This window comes from Telmatherina bonti, assembly GCF_933228915.1.
Source record: "Telmatherina bonti genome assembly, chromosome: 6".
In the NCBI taxonomy this organism is placed as follows: domain Eukaryota; kingdom Metazoa; phylum Chordata; class Actinopteri; order Atheriniformes; family Telmatherinidae; genus Telmatherina; species Telmatherina bonti.
In genome coordinates, this window is record NC_136624.1 from 15,078,737 (window position 1) to 15,101,855 (window position 23,119).

At 41.9% G+C, this 23,119-nt stretch overlaps 1 protein-coding gene across 1 annotated transcript in view; it reads left to right on the top strand.

Moving 5' to 3' along the window:
* Positions 1 to 23,119, top strand: part of stab1 (stabilin 1) — a gene marked incomplete at its 5' end in the record, with an annotated part of 111,724 nt that overhangs the window by 82,915 nt on the left and 5,690 nt on the right. The window contains 9 exons of the mRNA XM_079241976.1: positions 19 to 79; positions 264 to 408; positions 1,181 to 1,314; positions 2,366 to 2,531; positions 3,095 to 3,201; positions 14,759 to 14,878; positions 15,312 to 15,446; positions 17,677 to 17,781; positions 22,902 to 23,042. Of these exons, the coding sequence (XP_079098102.1) occupies positions 19 to 79; positions 264 to 408; positions 1,181 to 1,314; positions 2,366 to 2,531; positions 3,095 to 3,201; positions 14,759 to 14,878; positions 15,312 to 15,446; positions 17,677 to 17,781; positions 22,902 to 23,042 (1,114 nt within the window). The remainder of the gene's footprint in view (positions 1 to 18; positions 80 to 263; positions 409 to 1,180; positions 1,315 to 2,365; positions 2,532 to 3,094; positions 3,202 to 14,758; positions 14,879 to 15,311; positions 15,447 to 17,676; positions 17,782 to 22,901; positions 23,043 to 23,119) is intronic.

Genomic DNA, 23,119 nt, shown 5'->3' on the forward strand with positions numbered 1-23,119 from the left:
TGTTGTATTTCTGTGCAGATGTGTTCAAGAGCAGAACGGAGGCTGCAGTGACTTTGCTTCATGCAAGTTTACTGGTCCAGTGAGTAAAAACTTTCCAATCGCTTAAATTGAGCCCAAGCAAAATGAAACTGGGTTCTTTTTAAAGAAATATATTCATAAAGCATATAATTTTGCTTCGTATAAAAGAAATAAAGCAGGATCACAAAGCAATAACACAAATATACTGTAATTAGCTTAATTACTCTTTTATGTCATTTCTTCAGAATGAGCGAGAGTGCGAGTGCTTGCCAGGGTACGTGGGTAATGGCGTCCAATGTCTGGAGAAAGTGGTTCCCCCTGTTGACCGCTGCCTGGAAGACAATGGAGGCTGTGACCCTGTAGCCTCCTGCAAGGACCTGCATTACCATGGTAACAACATTAACTTAGTAACACGTTTTCATTGGATTCCAGTGTAATGGCTTCTTGTTACTATGGTGACCAAACACATCTGTTTCTCATCGCCATCCACAATGATTGCTATGGTAGCATCTCAGAAACATTCAGAGTTACCAAACAGGGAATCTCCACATGTTTACTAATAAAATTACTATTACCATGGAAACACATCAAGACGTCTGTTATTGTGATTGCGGTTATATTATGTTACCATGGGAATATGTTTGAAGCAGTGAATGAGCAGCTGTTGCAGCTTTAACACGTGCTGTCTAGGCTGAACAGGAGACATGTGGGTTCCACACTCTCCCTGCATTGCTGTTTCCATGGTAACTACTGAATCCACAGCTTTTGACCTTTATAGCATCATTGTTACCATGGAGATAGTTGAAAACAGTGTTCAGTAGTTCTGGATATGAATACTGCATTTTTGGGGAATAATTGTAAAAATATAATCACTGAACTGAACTTTTTGCCCAAAAACCCGTTAAAAATTAATCTTTTTTAAACCCAAAGATTTTTCTTATCTGGTGCTTATTCTTTGGGGTATAACAATAAAGTAAAACGATCTTTAAATGATGCGGTTTGTGGGAGACTCTTACTGCGCTGCTAATCAGCGCACAGGTACTGTTAAACTGAGGTTTCAGTCAGAATTGATTCATGTCTCACAGGCAAAGGTTGAAGAAGTTGTGAAGAGACATAAATGATGAGTAATCTGAGGTAAAGGAAACACATTTTTGTTTCTCAGCCAACACAGCAGGTGTGTTTCATCTGCGCTCCCCTGAGGGAAAATACAAGATGAACTTCAGTCAGGCAGACGCCGCATGCCAGGCCGAGGGCGCCACACTGGCCACCTTTAAACAGCTGGGAGATGCACAGCAGGTAAACACACACACAACAGGGGTTTCCACAAAGACACCAGATCTGTCTATTAATCTCCATATTAGTGCACGAGGAATAACTTGGTCCTTTTTAATATTTTTGTTTGTCTCAACTCAGTGTTATCATCCCAATTTGCCTGATTGACTATTTCAATGGGGCATCTTTAGCTTTTACTGTCACCTCAGGGTTAGAGAGTCAAATAAATGTCAAATGAAACAAGTAAATAAAATTATTTATTAAAATTATTAGAAAATGAGCAACTGAACGCTGTGACAGGTCTAAGATCTGCTGAAATAAAGCACATCAACTGACTAAACTGTCTACGTTGGTAAATTGTGATGCATTCTCTGTTGTTGAGGGCCCTCTGTGTCCTGCAGATCCTACATGGATCCTCAGGGGCCATGTTGTCACCCATAGCTAATGGGTTTCTGTGGGAGGTACCAGATTAAGCACGGCTCAAAAACCCTCTGGGATGCAGAACAACATCGGTTCAGGGTTTTCCTTACCTGGATGCCTGTTGCTGGGGTCTCCCTGTGAAGCCAGGCCTGGAAGCGGGACATGGGCCTGGTGGGCCTGGTGGGCCTGGTGCGCCAGGTGTTTTGCTTATGGGTCCTGGTCAGGCTCAGCCTGAAAGGGTAACATTGCCCCCTCTCCTGAGTTATAGATCTCAACCCCGCAAGAGTGGAGCTGGGCAGCAGTCGAATGAGGTGACCCTGGCGGTTCGACCCTCAGCTGCAGAAGCTAGCTCAAGGGAACGCCACCTCTCTGGTGGGGAAGGACCTAAGCTGGTGTGCGAGACTGAACAGTTCCAGACATAGTTGGACTCACCTCGATGCATGGCTTGGGCTCTGGACTTTGTGGTATTTCACCTCAGATCCAACCCATGAGTCATATATGCAGCCTGATGTCCATTTCGACGAGCCTGGGGAATGAGTGAAAGAAGTCTAATCACAAGTCAACTGTGTCTGTAGATTCAACCTAATTATGAAAAGATGTTTATGGTCTTCTGGTATTTGTGATCAGTCTTTTTGTTCTTCTCCTGTCCCGACAGATGGGGATGCATCTGTGTGTTGCTGGATGGATGGACGGGGGGAAGGTGGGATATCCAACCCGCTACCCTTCAGTCAACTGTGGAGACTACCACGTGGGCCTGGTTATCTACAAAGAGCCGGTGGACCAGAGCAGCAACTACGATGCCTACTGCTACAGGCTCAGAGGTAATACAGCAGTAGATTGTGTTCAGTCAGAGGTGGCGCCACCTTGATCTGTCCCCTGCATTGTTCTCCCTTATAGATGTATTTTGGGTTTATTTTAACATGCTGTGCTTGTTGTCTTTCCTTCAAGCAAACTTTTAATTTCTTGCTTCTGTACAGAAAAATGAAGCTGAACTGAACAGTTTGTCAAAAAGCTGGTATGGATTTGTAAAATCTGAGGTATCTGATTATTCAGAAGGATTTGAGTACTTTCTTTATGTCTGCTGCTGTTTTAGCACATTAACTTTGTTTCACAAAATAGACTTGAAAGGTTTCCGTAATCATCTGTAAGTGTTGCTCAGTTTGTGTCAGTTGTTTAATAAATTTCATAATTTAATTTAAACATATGGAATATGCTTTGCAGATAAATTCATTTAAATTTTATGAAGTGGTTAACTATTTAAACCTACAATTGAAATGTTGACATGACAGAATGAGAGGTGGCGAGAGCTGCTAACTGTCCTGATTACATAAATACATAAATCTATGTAAAATATTCCTGCTGATACAAGAATATATGTGTGTAGATGTGACATGCAGCTGTCCTGCTGATTACGTTGGAGACGGAGACTTCTGCAACGGCGTCCTGACCAGTGTCCTTGCAACATACAGCAACTTCTCCATTTTCTATAAGGTGAGCGTGCCAGCTTCACAGCTCAGTTTAATAAATAACACTGCATCAGTTACAGTAACACACACTGTATTTTAAGTGCATCTCAACTTTTCCATGAGCTCATCAGATGTTTAGCTCCCAGCTGATTAAAGATAAGTTATGTTCATGCAGGTCGATAGCGGTGCTCTAATAAATCTTAACCAGGTTCTTCTCCTTACGTTCAGAGTTGTTTTCTGATTTATTGGCAGAAATGTAAAATATTAATGTTTTCTCAAGTGTTGCGCTGCATAAAAATAAGAATTTAGGAGTTGCATTTAGAAATGCTGCAAGTTGTATTCCTCACTCCCCCATCTTGCAGCATCATGTTGCTATAGCAACGCAAAGTAGTGTCCAGTTCAGCAGTCACAAAAACATTGTGTATTCTTTCTACATATGACAACTAAAAGTTAATAAATATTTTTTAAAACATTTAAAATATTGTTTATTATGGTGTTTATTTTTTTGTACAGTTTATTTAAAAGTGATGCGTGGAAATGTGAGGAAGCATTCAGCATTATGTTGGCTGTTTTATGGGAACATCTACACTTGATCATGTATGCATTTGTTCTGTAGCAGGATGCTTACTGCCACTTGTTTTCTTGATGACTTTGTCAAAAAGCATGTTGATACCTGTGTTTGATGTTTTTTAACAGAATATCTAGAGGATTTGTACATGTTGATCACTATTCTCTGTGAGCAGGATTTCAGTGCTTCCTTTAACAGCAGCGGTGCTCCTTATTTTGAATCAGCGCCTCCCTGTCCACTATCGAGGTCCCCTACAACACCCCCAACCATGTGTTCACATTGTAGGTCTTGATGTTTAAGTCTTATTTTTTGCTTGTTGGGTGTTTGCATTATAATATAAAACTAATGTGTATGACCCTGAAGTGATCCAGGAGAAGACGTGTCACTTGGCACGCTGGGTTTTACAGGAGTAGATATGGGTGCTACACATGTTGATGTGTGTGTAGAAATTTTGAAGTTGTTGTGAAATCAGATCCGAACAGACGACTGATATGATGTTGTTTATTCCATTGTTTAAATTTGATCTCACTGCGTCCAGTCTCTGATGCAGATTGTAATGTCTGTCTCACTTCAATGACATAAAAGTCAGATGAAATTAGGCTTAATCGCTCAGACTGAGGTGACTTTGAAAACAGATATGATGGAATTTAGTAACATATATGAAAGTAGAATGGGTTTGATTAAAAAAAGTAAAAAGATAGCGTCATACTGTATAGGGACAAGAAGTCCAATTTGCCTGCAGTGTGAACATGGTTTAAGGGTCTTCCCTAAATATCAAGCCTGATGTTGATAATTATGTTTTTAAAAAAAATTATGGTGTGAAACAGGCCTGCTCGATTATGACAAAAATTATAATCACAATTATTTTGACTGAAATTGAGATCTCGATTATTTAACACAATTATCCAGTATTTTAAAAAACACTGCACGTCGTGGAGTTCTCGACTCTGTGTTGCACATAATAACCGTCTAATGCACGGTTCCGCGTCATTTAATCCGCTTTTGCCGCTTGTATAGGAACTATTTCATGTTGGCCTCGATGTATGTTTCATGCCAAACAACCGCTGTCAGGCTACAGCACGTCTCTCTCATTCACCTGTTAAAAGACAGCTGATCTGAGCCAGCTGATTAATGTGTTGCTGTGGTAACGCCCCGTTACGGAGGGATATTACAGTGTTTAACTCGCCGAACTATGTGTGTGAAAATAATGCAGCCAGTTCTCACTGACAATGGTATAAACTATGTTGTTGTGAACTTCCACAACCATCCATCCATCTTCTGCCGCTTATCCGGGGTCGGGTCGCGGGGGCAGCAGCCTAAGCAGGGAAGCCCAGACTTCCCTCTCCCCAGCCACATTTGCCAACTCTGCGGGGGGGATCCCGAGGCGTTCCCAGGCCAGCCGAGAGATGTAATGCATGTCCTGGGTCTTCCCCGGGGTCTCCTCCCAGAGGGACGTGCCTGGAACACCTCACCAGGGAGGCGTCCAGGAGGCATCCTGACCAGATGCCCGAGCCACCTCAACTGGTTCCTCTCGATGCGGAGGAGCAGTGGCTCTACTCTGAGCCCCTCCCGGATGACCGAGCTCCTCACCCTATCTCTAAGGGAGAGCCCGGCCACCCTGCGGAGGAAACTCATTTCAGCCGCCTGTATACGAGATCTCGTTCTTTCGGTCACGACCCACAGCTCATGACCATAGGTGAGGGTAGGAACGTAGATCGACTGGTAAATCGAGAGCTTCACCTTCTGGCTCAGCTCCTTATTCACCACGACAGACCGGCGCAGAGTCCGCATTACTGCAGACGCCGCACCGATCCGTCTGTTGATCTCGCGCTCCATCCTTCCCTCACTGGTGAACAAGACCCCGAGATATTTAAACTCCTCCACTTGAGGCAGGACCTGACCCCCGACCCGGAGAGGGAAATCCACCCTATTCCGGCTGAGGACCATGGTCTCAGATTTTGAGGTGCTGATTCTCATCCCAGCCGCTTCACACTCGGCCGCGAATCGCTCAAGCGAGAGCTGGAGATCACGACCAGATGAAGCCAATAGGACCACGTCATCCGCAAAAAGCAGGGACCCAATCCTGAGGCCACCAAGTCGGATCCCCTCAACACCTCGGCTGCGCCTAGAAATTCTGTCCATATAAGTTATGAACAGAATCGGTGATAAAGGGCAGCCTTGGCGGAGTCCAACCCTCACCGGAAACGAATCCGACTTACTACCGGCAATGCGGACCAAGCTCTGACACCTGTCGTACAGGGACCGGACAGCTCGTACAAGGGGGTCCGGTACCCCATACTCCCGGAGTACCCCCCACAGGAGCCCCCGGGGGACACGGTCGAATGCCTTCTCCAGGTCCACAAAGCACATGTAGACTGGTTGGGCAAACTCCCATGCCCCCCCCAGGACCCCAGAGAGGGTATAGAGCTGGTCCACTGTTCCGCGACCAGGACGAAAACCACACTGCTCCTCCTCAATCCGGGATTCGACTATCCGGCGGACCCTCCTCTCCAGGACCCCTGAATAGACCTTACCAGGGAGGCTGAGGAGTGTGATTCCCCTGTAATTGGAACACACCCTCCGGTCCCCCTTCTTAAAAAGGGGGACCACCACCCCAGTCTGCCAATCCAGTGGTACTGCCCCCGATGTCCACGCGATGCTGCAGAGGCGTGTCAGCCAGGACAGCCCCACAGCATCCAGAGCCTTAAGGAACTCCGGGCGGATCTCATCCACCCCCGGGGCCTTGCCGCCAAGGAGCTTTTTGACCACCTCAGTGACTTCAGCCCCAGAGATAGGAGAGTCCACCCCTGAGTCCACCAGCTCTGCTCCCTCATGGGAAGACGTGTTGGTAGGATTGAGGAGGTCTTCGAAGTATTCCCTCCACCGACCCACAACGTCCCGAGTTGAGGTCAGCAGCTCCCCATCTCCACTGTACACAGTATTGATGGAGCACTGCTTCCCCCTCCTGAGCCGCCGGATGGTGGACCAGAATCTCCTCGAAGCCGTCCGGAAGTCTTTCTCCATGGCCTCGCCGAACTCCTCCCATGCCCGAATTTTTGCCTCGGCAACAGCCGAGGCAATAGAGGCACGGAACACAGCCCATTCGGACTCAATGTCCCCCGCCTCACTCGGGACATGTTCGAAGCTCTGCTGAAGGTGGCAGTTGAAGCTCGCTCTGACAGGGGACTCAGCCAGACGTTCCCAGCAGACCCTCACAACACGTTTGGGCCTGCCATATCTCCCCCATCATCTGAGCCAACTCACCACCAGGTGGTGATCAGTTGACAGCTCCGCCCCCCTCTTCACCCGAGTGTCCAAGGCATGTGGCCGCAGGTCCGACGATACGACTACAAAGTCGATCTTTGAACTGTGGCCCAGGGAATCCTGATGCCAGGTGTACATATGGACACTCTTATGCTGGAACATGGTGTTCATTATAGACAATCCATGACGAGCACAGAAGTCCAATAACAAAACACCATTTGGGTTCAGAGGGGGGGGACCATGCCTCCCAATCACTCCCCTCCAGGTCTCACTGTCATTGCCCACGTGAGCATTGAAGTCCCCCAGCAGAACAATGGAGTCCCCAGAAGGAGCACCCTCCAACACTCCCTCCAAGGACTCCAGAAAGGGTGGGTACTCTGAACTGCTGTTCGGTGCATAAGCACAGACAACAGTCAGGACCCGTCCCCCCACCCGGAGGCGGAGGGAAACTACCCTTTCATCCACCGGGGTAAACCCCAACGTGCAGGCACCAAGCTGGGGGCTGATGAGAATGCCCACACCTGCTCGGCGCCTCTCACCATGAGCAACTCCAGAGTGGAAGAAGGTCCAGCCCCTCTCGAGGGTACTGGTTCCAGAGCCCAAGCCATGCGTCGAGGTGAGTCCAACTATATCTAGTCGGAACCGCTCAACCTCGCGCACAAGCTCAGGCTCCTTCCCCACCAGAGAGGTGACGTTCCACGTCCCTAGAGCCAGCTTCTGCAGCCGGGGATCGGACCGCCAGGGTCCCCGCCCCTTGCTGCCGCCCAGCTCACATTGCACCCGACCCCTACGGCTCCTCCCGCAGATGGTGAGCCCACGGGAGGTGGGGCCCATGTAACCCTTTCGGGCTGAGCCCGACCGGGCCCCATGGGCGAAGGCCCGGCCACCAGACGCTCGCTCTCGTACCCCGCCTCCAGGCCTGGCTCCAGAGGGGGGTCCCGGTAACCCGCGTCCGGGCAAGGGAACATTCATGCCCAGGTTAGTCATCATCATAGGGGTCTATGAGCCGTGCTTGGTCTGGTCCCTCCCCTAGACACCTGTTTGCCATGGGTGACCCTACCAGGGGCATAAAGCCCCCGACAACATAGCTGCTAGGATCTTCGGGACGCACAAACCCCTCCACCACGATAAGGTGACTGCTCAGGGAGAGGAACTTCCACAACCTACTGCCGTTATTCTACATTGACCTGCAGCCGGAGCCGACGGAGACTGGCCGCCTGGGAGTGCTTTAGGATGGGAGAGACTCCTGCTGATACTTCCTTACAGTAACTGCAGAACGATATGTGCCTTCAAGTCAGTCGCTAAAACACCAGAAAAGTCTCTAATAACTCTGGTAAAAGTCGCTAGATTTGTCGCTAGTCGCTTTTAACAAAAAAGTCTCCAGATTTACAGAGAAAGTCGCCAAGTTGGCAACAGTGTCTGAATAAAACCAAAGAGGCTGTGGGAGGAGTTTACAGCACAGTGCTGCAATGCCAGAGATGCTCGATTAGCAGCTGAAGACAGCAGGAGAGGAAACTGCAAAGAGAAAAATAATCACACCCTTTTATTTTTATGATTGTTGAAAACTTTAAATCCTATTAATCGCCCAGCCCTAGCGTGAAACTAAAATGACGTGAAAAGAAAATACTTGTTTATTACTTACAGTCAAAAATTTGCACACACTTTCCCATTGGATTTATGTAGTGTATGAAAATCAAGTGTTATATAGTTATGAATTACAAATAGCATCTGACAGTATCCAATAAAAACCAGGGATGCTGCTCAACACTACGGCCCAGATCTACTGAAGGTTTGCAAGTACTAGAACGTGTGCAAACTCACTGCACACAAAAAGAAGCACAAACTGATTTACTAACAGTGTGTACTGTGGGTTGCATCTTTCAAAGGCACAAAATCACTGCATGCTGTTCATAAATCAGTGTGTACTTTTTAGCGCATGTGCTGGTTTAGCACATGCAAACCTTTTGTAGATCTAGACAACTGTCTCTCTCATACCACTTCTGACCTCACCTTGAGCTAGAAACTAGATCTTCTGGTGAAAGGTTGCTGCATGTAGAATGATCAGGATGCCTCTGCTTTTCATGATGGAGCTGCTTTAGAGGAGGAGAGCTGCCTGAATCAACTGCATGTTACGGTGGTAACTCAGTTCACATCATGAGAAGATAATAGCATTAAAGCTAAACAGTCTGTGTAAAAGACCTATTTCTGCCTCTAAAGCGTAACGTTACGTCTGCGTCAGGTCCTCAAACTACACGTGCGTGCTGTAATCATGCATCAAAACTAGAGCTGTAAAAAGGATTTGCATTAATGCGTCATTAATGTTTTCACTTTGACAGCCCGAAATATATGTACATTACATGCCTGGTCCATTATTGGACCTTCAGATTTTTGTGTGAACAACAGCCGTGACCTACAGTAAATAATGAGCTTCAGGAGGCGCTTAATGAAGCGTAATGAGATGATGCTGATCACTCGAGGGTCTATACTTAATAAACAAGAAATAACGGCTTCAGTTCAGCTCTGAGAGAAAAAAAAAAGATCAAACTTGATATGTTCAGATCTTACAGAGAGAATGTCAAATAATCAAAGCCACAGATCATCAGAAAGCTGTTTTATTTCCCGCTGGTTTCTGCTCTGCACATGAAACCAGTGCAGTTCCAGTTTCACTGCTTTCATTCAGTCTTCTGTTCAGAGCGATGAGTCTGTGAAGTTTTGACAGTGTCAGTCACCAGGAATCTGTTTCCTGCTGAACCAAAAGTGAGAGCATCTCCGTTTAGACAAGCACTTCCTGTATGTTTCACCATATTATCTTCAGCTGAGATGATACAAACCCCATCAAAGACTCTCTTCAGAGAAAATCCAGTCTTCAATCTTGTTAATGTCCATGTGCTTTTATTATTTATTTATTTTTTTGTTTGTTTGTTTTGTTTTGTCCTTTTGTTTGACACCACACAATGATTGTTTCCAGCTTTGGTCTGACTGGCTTCCTTCTAATAGAATGGCATGGGAAGGGAGTTTGTTTTTCCCTAAAGAGCATTGAGCTGAGTTTTATATGAAATGTGGTCTCCAATGATCCAAAGTCAAGCCAACAAACCTATTTTGTAGTAGGAGTGACACACACACACACACACACACACACACACACACACACACACACACACACACACACACACACACACACAAAAACCCAGTTCAGCATATTCCTCCATTTCTCCTTCACTAACCGTGCTTCAGGAGTGCTGAAACCGAGTCGAACCTCCTGAAAACATTCTTGTAACAATCACAAGACAGGATACTGGTAAAGACAGAAATTAGATCAATATGCAAGTAACAATGTTCTGGAAAATCTCCCAATCTCTGTCTTAACTGGTGACAGATGAGGATGTTAGAATTGGGTATAAAAAGGAGCAGCGACTAAGTGCTGGAGAAATCTCAGTAAGTTATGTCAGGCCAAAGGCAAAAATCACTGTAGGATGAGCTCTGAGCCTTCAGGCACTGCTGTATGAGAAATTATTTGCTCAGCATGACGGGTGTAACAACTAGGGATGATGCTGTAGTTAGTTTCCTATTTCCCAGATGCATAAAGGGAAATTTCCAAACTTATTTGGCGACCTTGACCACATTAGATCAGGTCCTGCTAAAGAAAACCAGATTTAGATTTAAAATCTGGAGCATGTAAATCTGCAATTAGTAAATAAGGTTCTTTTCAGCCCAAAGCCAACAAAACCTAAAAATAACAGCACTTCGACTCCTCAGATCATGACTGAAATAGGCTCGACAGCATTCAACACAGCACAGACTCTGGTTTGTGAAACATGAAACCAATCAAACTGTTTTGATTCATTTACATGAGGGATGTGAATCTCCGCCACTGAGGTTGATTCTACATCTCAATAAGCTGCCAGGAATATAATAAATCTAATGATGGTGGAATCTAATGATGCTGTTTTTGAGCAAAACCTAATGTGGTCCAGGTCCCAAAGAGCAGTGAAATCCCCCTTTGCATACCTTGTAATTAAACCAAAGTTAACTTCAAACTTTTCCCCTGGGGCTGGAATATAAATCTGTTTTATTCCTTTTATTGTTAATATATTCATATTTGTGATTTAGAAACGGTGTGTGTGTGTGTGGTGGTTTGGGGTGGGTTTTTTTTTTTTTTTTGCTGTTGTTGTTGGTTTTTTTTTTTTTTTTTTTTTTTAAGGAAAACCAGTTGTATATGTAATTTCACTTTTTCTGCTTCCTCTGGGCTTCCATAGTTCACTTTGCACATACACATGGGACATGTGTCATTGTTAATGGCCAACAATATTAGTCAAACTTGTTTCCCCAATCAAGCTGAATCAGCCTATATTGTATGAAGGTTTCCAACTCCACAAATCCCCTTCATAGGTATGAGGTTGGTATAACGCTTGTATCAAAGTTTTTGTTTGTAGCCATAGATTATTTTTCACACGTTTACTTAACAGCTTGTTGACATCCAACATCCATGTCTTTTCTCTGAGCACTCTGCTCAAATCAAAATCAGTAAAATATCAGTTTAATATTGACTTGTCTATCTATCTATCTATCTATCTATTGCTCTGTCACTTCCTCTCTTCTTTTTCTTTTGCTCTGATCATTTCTTCTTTGGTTTCTTTAATGACTCAGGCACAATGCACATTCCTAACAAGCAATATGTTATTATCCAGTTGTTGGCATGTGACGCTGTGCTGTAAAGCGAAATGCAGCTGTAAAGTGATGTTCTGTGAATGATTATGAAAAGCACTTTGTCACCCTCAAGATGCTGCAGGACAATGATGCCTCCAGTACTGTACATAATAAATGTCGGTGTGCAATCAAATGAGTCAGAAGCATGTACTTGTAAAGCTGTATTATCTTACTTTAGAGAAAGTGAGGTCTGATGTGGTATAGATAATGTCCTTTTGCATTTCTTTGATGAATTAGCAATCGATCATGTTAATAAAGACCAGTGTGTCGTTACTGTGAGATGGTGCCGCAAAGCAAAATGGAGCTGTCAAGTAATGATTTAAGCTAGGGAGGAAAAACGCTGTGTGGTTTTTCAGCATCAAGACACTGCAGCGAAACATCAGTTGCAGAAATGTACATAATGAATGCCAGTATACCATCAAACTGAGTCAGAAACACAGTTAGAAACTCATATAGTGCTGCTGTAAGTTTAAAAATGTTCAGTTGAATATATTAATCCCACATAGAAAAATCCTCCACATTGTCATTAAAAAATTATATGAATTTGGGATGGGACTTTAACGTGTTAATTACGATTAATTATTTACAGAAAATATGTGTTAAAAAAAAAAAAAGCACACACACACACACTTTAATAGCGAAACCTTTGTCAGAGCATGATTTCCTAGTACGCAGATTACACTGATGCATACCTCCGCTACTAACTTAGCCACATTGGCGCTATATTTAGGGATGTTTTAGACCCATCAGTGATTCTATTTAAAGATAAAGTGAACATCAAAACATTGAGTCTTTTTCTAGTGGTATCGACACTTTTGGTGAGTAACAATAAAAAAAATGTGTAATTTCTCCTTTTCTGATAGTAACACCCCCCTCCCTCCCAGCCCCATCCCTATTATGAATATAATCAAATGAAGAAAAAAGTTTTAACTTTCAATTTTTAAATTTAAGTTTAGAGGGAAAACATTTGAGATTCAATTATTTTTGGTAATTTCACTAAGCTGTCATTACCGTATAAACTCAGGAGTACCTTGGAAAACCATTTTCTCTTCATAGTCTGCAATGGATTGACAATCTGTCAAGTTGCATCCTGCCTCTAGTCACAACTGGGATATGCTCCATGATGCTGCATTGGAATTACCTGTGATAGATGGATGGATGGATGGATGGGTGGAAGGATATGGATGGATGGTAGATGGATGGATGGGTGGGTGGATGGATGGATGGATGGATGGATGGATGGATGGATGGATGGTAGATGGATGGATGGTAGATGGATGGATGGGTGGGTGGATGGATGGATGGTAGATGGATGGATGGGTGGGTGGATGGATGGATGGTAGATGGATGGATGGGTGGGTGGATGGATGGATGGATGGATGGATGGATGGATGGATGGATGGGTGGATATGGATGGATGGATGGATGGATTGATGGACGGATGGATGGAGGATTGGTCCAAAAGAGAAATATTAATCAGAATAGCATTTTTCTAACTTGTATTTTAAGAGAAAATCAATGTAGAAAAGCTCATCAAAGTGAAGATCTAAAGTCTCATTGACCCTGAGCAGATAATTTAAATAATTTAACCAAAATCTGTCTGTTTAACACAGGAAGATAAATGATAGTAAAGCTGTCCAGTACAACGCCCATAACACTCACATAAATCCTGATCCTCATGTTTTCAAGCCTTCTGATGAGAGATGCATTCCAAACGTCACCTTCAACCTTTTTTTTTCTTCCTTAAGCACAAACTTGTCTGTATTACTACACCTCTAGATTGTGTACTTTTTCTTTACACTAAAACTACATGGAGGAACATTGTTTTATAGGGTTTGTAATTGGTTGATGCCTCTTCCATGGGCTAAAATGGTGATCCTCCGCACTGGGGGCTATGCCTACTGAGTCTGCAGGGTCGTTGCCATGGCAATGTTGTGGATCGTAGCCGGGTGTGAGTCAGAGTCGTTTCATTGTGGTCATGGGTGGGCTGGCTTCTGGTGTGAATGGATCCCCAGGGGTATCCTTTCCTCCCAATGGCACCAAGCCAGATGTTTGTTTGTTCTTATGATTACTGGTTGGTTAAGGAAACAGATGGTTGGTTAAGGATGTCTGTCTTTATGTTTGTGTACATTTATTGTTTTTTCTTTTAATTTTATTTGTTTTTTTTTAAATGTAAAACAGTTTGTGCTGCTTAATGTATGAAAGGTGTTATATAAATAAAATTTCATTTGATCAAATTCCCAAAAGATGAAAAAAACTTAAATTTCAGATTAACTTGTAAGATTACAGATTGTTATGATGCCTTTTTACATCTGTTAGTGATGGTAAAACACCTTGTTACTCACATACATAATGTTGAAAATGAAACCTTCACTGGGCCGTGTTTTATGCTCGACTTTGATAGGCTATGCGTTAAGTTTTGTTTTAAAAATAATAAAAAATAAAGTTTTGTTTTACTTTTTCATTCATCTATTTCTGCTTGAATGAATGATAATGAATGAAAAGATCTCCATTTAACTGAAAAAGGAAGATTCATTTGTCAGGTTTAAAATATTAATTTGTCTGTTTTCTCCAAATCAGCTATTGTGGCGTTGGGCACTTTTATTTATCCATTTGCTGAGTTTTGCTTTTTTTTTTAGGTTATATTTTTTATGTATTTTGACTTATGATTTGCAAAGTTTCACTCTTCCAAAATGTAATTTTATTTTAAGGGTGCATGAATGGAATTTGGTAAAAGGCATTTATCTATTGACTCCCTGCAAGACATCACAAGTTTAAAAATCCTCCTTACATCATATAAAGCACTAAATGACATTGCCTCCCATTATCTTAAAGATCTTCTGCACAGACCTGAAATAGAAACACTTTTTGATCCATCTCTGTCTCTACGTTTGGTTATTTGTGTTCTGATGATCAGCAGTTAAAACCTCTGAATAAGTCATTTCATGTAGTGGTTTGTGTCTTTATGATTTTATAACACTTCACAGATGCACCTTTTGGTCTTTGAATACGAACTCATTGTGTTGTCTTGTTGTCTTTGTAGCTGTTGTTGGACTACAGTGGCTCGTCCTTGGAAGGCAAACAGCTCGTTGAAGTTCTGTCTCACAGGATGTCTGAAATGACATTGTTTGTTCCCCATAATGCCGGCTTTGCACAAAATCAGGTGATGAGCAATAATTACTGCACTTTTGTTATTAATACAATATAAAACCAGTGACATTATTGCTCAGAAATTCTTTTATGTACTACTTGACTATTTGTGAAATGATTAAATCACTATTTTTGTACAGCTGTGCAAACAACTTGTGATACTTGCATTCAATTCCAATTTTCTACTTTTATATTCCAAATAACTTTCATATTCTTTATGATCTTTGAGTTTGATTTAGAAAGTTATTTTTTATATTTACAGATATTAGACAGTTGATGTTATCTGAGAACTGTTGATGTGCAAACCAGAATTGTTGCCACCATCTAGAATATAAAGCATGAATTAAACAAAAAGATCTTTAGAAACATATATATTTTTTTAAAATCTGAGTATGTTCATAAAATATCTTTAGACTCCACATGTTTTCTCTTGTTTGGGTGATTAGACTTTGACTGAAAGAGATCTGGAGTATCACTTCTCAACCAATCACAGCAGACGTCCATTTAAAGATCTGAGACACCAGGGAGTCATTACCTCGAGGCTGGGGTTGAACCTGACTGTTACCCATGGCAACAATGAGGTCAGTGCACACACCCACACACTCAGGGTCTGTTCTTAATACTACTAATGAGACACATTTTACATTTTTTACCCCAAAGGTTTCGACAATTCCTAAGGTCTTAATTAAATGTCTTTAAGATGCTTAAGTCTAAATGCCAGAGAGACAATACAACCATGAATTTACACGTAACCTCAGATGTGAGTGGTCCACCCACTTTACTTCTTCATCTCCATCTGTATTAAACAGATAGTACTCAATCTTTGAGGCACATTATTATTAGATAACAGAGCATTAAATGTTTTCAGAGTACCCCACATTATGCTGCTCATTTTTTATATTCTCAAAAATGAGCATATACTTTGCTTGCAGTTTAGGCACAGAGAGCTGCTACTGATCGTTCTTTTTGGTTTAATTCTGTCTCTACACAATAAACATTATACAATTCCTCCACCACACAAGCTCCATGCACCATGGAGCCTGGGTCCATTTCCCTTTTTAAACCAACACATGACTTTCCAACCTTAATACTCTGCATAACTGCCTCATTTTGGTGGCGCACTGACATTCATTATGTATGTTCCTGGAGCTGTCATTGCCCAGCAGCGTTCTGAGGCTGAGAAATCTCACTTCACAACTTTTTTCTTTTTCTCAGGCCAGGGTGTCACAAGATGGCCGTGTTTTCTTTACAGAATCACAGTGGCTTGTTGAATGCTTTGTTGATTCAACAAAAAAACAAGGAAACCTTGAGGAAACCCATCTGATGTGCTGAGAAAGTTCATTCTACAGCTTAGGACCCAGAATAGAAAAGCACAATCACCTCTTAGTTTCCTTTGTTGCCTTGGAACCGCTAACAATTGTCTGATCAACCCACCTGATGGCGCGAGAAGGGATGTATGGCTGCAGTAGGTCAGACAAATAAGGAAGAGCATGGGCATTGCCCATCCATCCATCCATCCATCCATCCATCCATCCATCCATCCATCCATCCATCCATCCATCCATCCATCAATTTTCTTGACCGCTTAGTCCAATTCAGGGTCAACTGGAGACTATCCCAGCAATCATTGGCTGAGTGGCAGGGTACACCCTGGACAGGACACCAGTGCACGGGCATTAAAGGATTTTAAAGCTAAATAATTTTAAATTTATTTACAAATGAACAAGAAGTCAGTGAGATTAGGCTAACACTGTCACAATGCGCTCTCCCTTCTTTAAACCAGTTTAAAATCGAGCCACTGCGTTTTGCTGCAAGTCTTGCTGTGCAGGTTTGGTGAACTCCTGCTAAGAGTGAATTCTAATAATCTATATGGGATGTAATAAAAGAATGAAGAGCAGTTTCAAGGTTACACTTGGATAGAGGTGGTATTACTTTTAACAGACACCCATGATGGAAAAAAAAAAGGATTTAACTACATTTACATGTTTATCCACCTAAATCTGTGATAACAGGATTTCTACAGAGACAAGAGAAGAAAGATCAACACTGCAAGTTTTGCAGCTGCTACTGGGTCTTAAGAAAACTAATTTGGTCTTTTTTTTTTAATCAAAATTCTAGAAATCTTTTGATAATTGCTTTCCAGTATGTATGGTAGTCAGGTGTTTGTTCTGTACGTGTTCCTGCCACGCTTCCACAGTGTGTCAAGTATATATGAACAAAAGAATGTTGAAATGATCACTGTCCTGAAGAAGCCATTCACATTTTCATGATTTATCACTCTACATAATATATAACAAAAGTAAAACCAGGATTTTATTAAAATAATTTAAACTTCTCATCAGTTTCGGTGCCGAGTCTTGTAATGACAGGAAGAACCCGAGGGCTTTTTCACAAAAGCAGAACTCCAACAATCCTGGATAGAAGAGGAGGCACAGCTTGACCCAGTTTAGTCAGTTCATTTTTGCTTTAACGTTTCACACATGCCACACCAGGCTGGGATAAAGGAGGATTCACAGCTTTTTTTCTTCTTCTCATGAGGCCAACAGGTCAATCACTGATTTGATGTTTTGTTCTTTGAACACCCAAAAAACACAAACAGACAGAAAGATTATGTCTTTGTTGCAATGCTTCCCTTTGAAACAACTTTTACGGGTATAAAGCCTGTTTATTTCCCTTTAAAATGGCACCACCTTTATGTGGAGAATACATACAGTTCAGAGCCGTTATCTGCGCAGTTACATTGTTAAACTGTGGTGTTACAGCTTCAGCTCCTTCCAGCACACTGTTTCCTTCTGTCTCGTTTCCCTTCAGAGCTATAAGATGGTGAACCAGCGGCTGCTGGTGGAGTGGGACATTCCTGCAGTGAACGGGATCATTCACGTCATTGAGGCCCCACTGACAGCTCCGCCCCCACCGGTGAGTGAACGTGACTTAATCCCCAGCTGATGACGACTGCGGTGGCGTTCACCTGTTTTTAGTCTTCAAACACAAGCACAACTTCTGCACTTATAGATCCATGACCACAGTGAAACCAGAACCCTCTGCAGAGCCACACTGCTTTAAAAATAAAAAACGGGTCGAAAACTGACGAAAATATTGATTTCAAATTTTCACTCTACTGCATGTTAGTTTAGAGCAGGATACATTAGTACAGTCCATTTGTAAGCATTTGTGCCAGTATTAAAAGAGAAAAAGGACCTGCTAAATATGAGTACAACAAACAATTCTTGCATCTATGAACGCAAAATGCACGGTATATCTAACATACTAAAAAAGCCTGTATTGGTCATCTTTATGTGGTAACAGTTTAAAAATGTTTCAATTATTTATGCAACCTTTTTGTTCATCTTGGACCTGAAACATTCAGATGTAGCTCCTGTCTCTTTAAGGTTCAGGCATTCCTGATGAACCCACTGTTTTTATTGGCTTTTAATTTAGTTTCTTACAGCATGTTAATTATATTTTATTTATATTTGACATTTTATTAAATCTTTTATTGTATTTATTTGCTATATTTTATTTTCTTATTTTTTATCCTGTTTTCATCTTTTTCTTTTATGTATTTATTTTTTATTTCCTTCATTTCTAGTTTTTTCCTCACCGATAGCAATTCCTCAGTTCAGTTTAGGACTGTGGACTCAATTAGTGAAGTGACACTTTCTTGCCCTAAAAGACTAAACTTTATCCTGAACCATTTTACTTGCCATCTTTGAAAAAAAAAGGGGTTTTTTTAGGGTGCAGTGTGTCTGAGTTCAGCCACCAGGGTGCACTGTGTTGACTCGTCCTGTCTGCTCTGCAGCTCCTCCTGATAGGCTGAAGTATCTGTTGTTGCTGGGTGGTTTGTGCTGGAGAGCAGATGGTTGTGCTTAGCTTCTTGGAACAGTTTCCAGGAAATGAAGATTTCAATCTGCCTCATTTCCAAAACATCAGAACTCTGATCAATATACATGATGAAAGAGGAAAACGATGAAGATCATGGCAGAAAGCTCAGATTTTCTCTTTAAAATGACCAGTGATTTGGTGTTGGATGTGCACCTTTAAAACCAGTGAAAGAGGAAAATTTAACTGGAGTTTGATGGTACTTAATATTTATCACATCACACTCCTAGTAGCCGTGATCAGATTTTTTACGATTGGTTTGATGGAGAGTGATCTCATTTGTGGTCCTATTGAATGCAATTTATCACAAAAGTAAGTCCCAATGTAAAAATCCCAGTTCACAGCAGCTTTTTACATTCGTGTTTTTGTCCAACTGGACTTGCAGTCTGAAATCTTTGGAATTGGACAATTGTTGATCAAAGGTCCCAACATCTATACAGTGTAATAACAGAGAGGAAAGGTGGTGAAGTAGAGGTCTTAATCATGTCTTACAGTATTTTGAGGAGGATCTTTACCGAGACAGGGCTTTTTCATTTTCACATGTTAGGAGATGTTTAATTAAAGTAGTGAAATGTAGTGATCAGGGTTTGTGGGAGAAATGTAACTAACTTGTTGCTGTCATCTTTCAAAATGTTGGTTTGAATGGTGTTTTACTTTGCACAAACATTGTTACTCTAGCTGCTCTCTGGTCCTCTTTGTGTCAGTTCAGCATGGATGCCTCTTTCTACTCTCCTGTTGTTCCATGAATCATTTCACCAGTTGTCTGTGATCAGCGGATTGGGTTTTTAGGTTTTTCTGTTGCAAAGCTTGTCTCTTATGTTGCGTTTATTGTTCATCTGAGAAGGAGGAAACTAGTGGTTTTCGGTTTGCACAGGCGCATATTAAGCCCAGAGTATTAGTTATTGTGCAAAAATAAGCTGAATTTATCAGTCTCGTGTCAATCACAACCATCACCTTCACCTGAAGCTGTGGAATCAAAACCGCTTAGGAGCAATGAAGGTTGTGTGAGAAATTATGGACAGGTTCTATGATATAAATCAGAGCAGGAACCTTCTCTAACAAAGTAGTAGATAGGTGATAAAAAGGATTTACATGTCTACCATACAGGGGCGGGTATAGTAATGTTTTGATGGGGGGCAAAGTGGGGGCTCCAGTCAATAGGACAGCAAAAATCTTTTTTTTAAGGTCTCTAAGAAACCTCTGACAGTACACCACATCTAAACTCTGAAGCAAGGTCAGACATTTTGTTTCCAGGAGTTACTAAGGCCTGATGATTCTTACACCAGGCAGAGCTCCCAGCTTTTGTGCGGTTAGACCTGTCCTTTCTGACTGGCCACGGTCTGAAACATACTCTCCTGCCTGTCTACCTTTTCTCTGCACCATAAGCCATGTTTCCAGCATGCTGTTTCTCATCTGCACACCCAGGTTCTGTCAGTGGCCTCTGCTACGTCTTTGCCTGTTCATGTTGCAGCTTTTCCTTTCCACTTCCAGTCACTGGTAAAGGCTCTACTTTCCCTTGCTGCCAGTTGGTTGTGCTGTCAATTTCCTGTCACTGATTTGTCTGACTGTTTTCAGTCACTTCATCACAGGTGCAGGAAATGTATTTAGTCAACACTAGTCAGCAGACTCAAAGTAATGAAAACCAATTAAATATAATCAAACTGTATTTATAAAGCACTTTCTACGCATTAATGCAACACAAAGGAATAATAAAATACTGTTTCTACATCTTAAAAACAAAAGTAGTCACACGTCAAAGTTTATCACAAAAACAAATCAAACCACACACACAAACATATTCTCACATACATCTTACTTGCAATACATGTAATTGCAATCATTATAATTAATTCAAACCAAAAAATGTATATAAAGAAATACAAAAATGAAAACGTGAAATAAAAACCATATTGATCACTTTAGTCCTGTGACATTTCACTGTGAGAGTTTTTCTTATGGTGCTTTTACACTGCTGCTGTTTGGTCCATGTTAAACAGACCATAGTCCATGTATACATTAATAAATATATGTCCACATCTACCTGTGATATGTAATCTATGTAATTTTCAAGAGCAACACAGCATTTTTTGGGTTACCCATCAGTAACCTTGCAGGACTCATCCCTAAAAGGCATCCTGTGGCTCCTAGGAGCTAGCAGAAGTGGAAAGATTTCTTCTTTTGTTCCTGGCCAATCAAAGAATACAGTTTTCTTCATCCTGCATTTTTCATTGTTGATCAATAATCATTGATCAATTAAGCCAGAAGAAAAATGTGTAAAGAGGCATAACTTCAACAGTTTCTATGCTACGCCAAAGCCTTTAAACTGGCAGCCATCTTTGCTTCCTTCCCTTCTGGTCATTAAAAATAAAATGGCTGCCAGGATCTGGAGGGCTCATTTCCACGTGTTTCCTGACTAGACTTGGCACAGAGTCACATCTCCATGGCAACCATGGATTACTGCAGTGTCCGTTTAGTTCAGCTGGTTTCAGTATATAAGCATGTGTATTTGTTGCCAGTTAGAGAGCCTGAGGAGCAGAGTAAACACACACACACACACACACACACACACACACAACATCACATGCACAATTTATGATTGTTATAAAAGGAGAAATGTTTTAAGGAGTGAATTTAGATCCGTATTTAAGTGATGATTCAGTAAACGGACATTCATGTGATACATCATAAAAAACACTTGTAAATATTAAAGATGAGCAGGGACGTAGCAACAGAGGTGTGCCGGGTGGCACTGGCCCTCTCTGACGTCTGACTCGCCCACCCCAGATGCCACCTCAGGTGATTGACTTTTGGGAGCAGGCATGCAGAAATGTCTTTTCAGGCAAGCATTGACCACTGGGATTACTAAAATGTCAAGTTATTTTTAAAGTAGCTTCTTGATTATTCGTCCTTTAAAAATATTGTCATTTGGCTGGGCATTTCGAAAGAAGATCTAGTCCCTGTGCAAGTATGACTTCTAATGTTATGTAAGGCGACCTGATGTTAGCCAGAAACCATGGAACAGTGCTAATCTAGTTATATGGAAGCACTAGGTTAGTTTGAAGACATTGTGGAAAAAAACATGGAGTATATTCAGGGACTACACCTCAAATCAGTTAATCATGATTTTCAGTTGGAGCTGAAAATAAATATGAAGATATAATATAAAGATAACGTGTACCTCATTATCTATCTTTCTAATCCTAACCCTGACTTAATTAGACCAGTGTAATCCAGTTTTATTTAAACAGGAGGCTAGCAAAGTTGTTAGTTGATTTTGAAGTATGTGAAGAAATGGTCTGTAGCCAAACAGATTTTTTCATAGGAAGATACAAGAATGAAAAGAAATGGTGAGTTTTTCTTTTTAGAGCAGAGGTAGGCAACTCCAGTCCTCAAGTCCCACAGTCCTGCAAATGTTAGGAGTTTCCCTGCTGTAACACACCTGATTCAAATCAGTGGCTAATAAGCAGACTTGTGCAGATGTCAAGATCTGTGCAAGTCTGCTAATTAAGCCTGATGTGTGCCAGGTGTGTTGCAGCAGAGAAACTCCTAACATTTGAAGGACTGTGGGACTTGAGGACTGGAGTTGCCTACCTCTGGTTTAGAGGAAGGACAGTTCAAGCTGTCCAGTGTCAGATGCTTCAACAGTTACTAACATGTTGCTTGCCATATGAGTCACTGTTGTTAGATACGAGAGTCCAGTCTACCACCAACAGTAGACAGTAAAAGAGAGCTGCTGGAGGCTGAAGTAAGTGATTCCCCTACTACCAGTCTGCTGCATGAACTTCCCTTCATGTACCCTCTGTTCCACTAATGCTTCCTCTTGATCATTCCCAGGACAAAACATCAAAACTGTAAGGCAGGGATCCTCAGTCCTGGTCCTAGAGGGCCAGTGTCCTGCAGGCTTTCCAAATTCCCTCATTGCAACACACCTGACTCAAATCAGTGTTTACAGTATCAATACAATACTGTACTAAATCAATAAATAAGCAGTAAACATTCTGTGTCTTGTTTTGTAATTTTTCCTCCACAGTATATAAAATGGTCCAGAATATTTTAATTCCTTGTTATTGATACTGAGCTTAAAAGTATAGTTATGATTGCTGTAATATGGGTGTGGGTAATGATTGTTATGTGTTTATTGTACCTGTTGTCTCCAGACGATCTCTCGAGTCCCTGCACACTCAAGCACTGTAGCATCAGCCATCTTGTTGACGTTGCTTCTGGCATGTGTGTTGGCTGCACTTGGCTATTACATCTTCAAACACAAGATAGATGCTTTCCGCTTCCATTACTTCAAGGTGAGACACACACACACACACACACACACACACACACACACACACACACACACACACACACACACACACACACACAC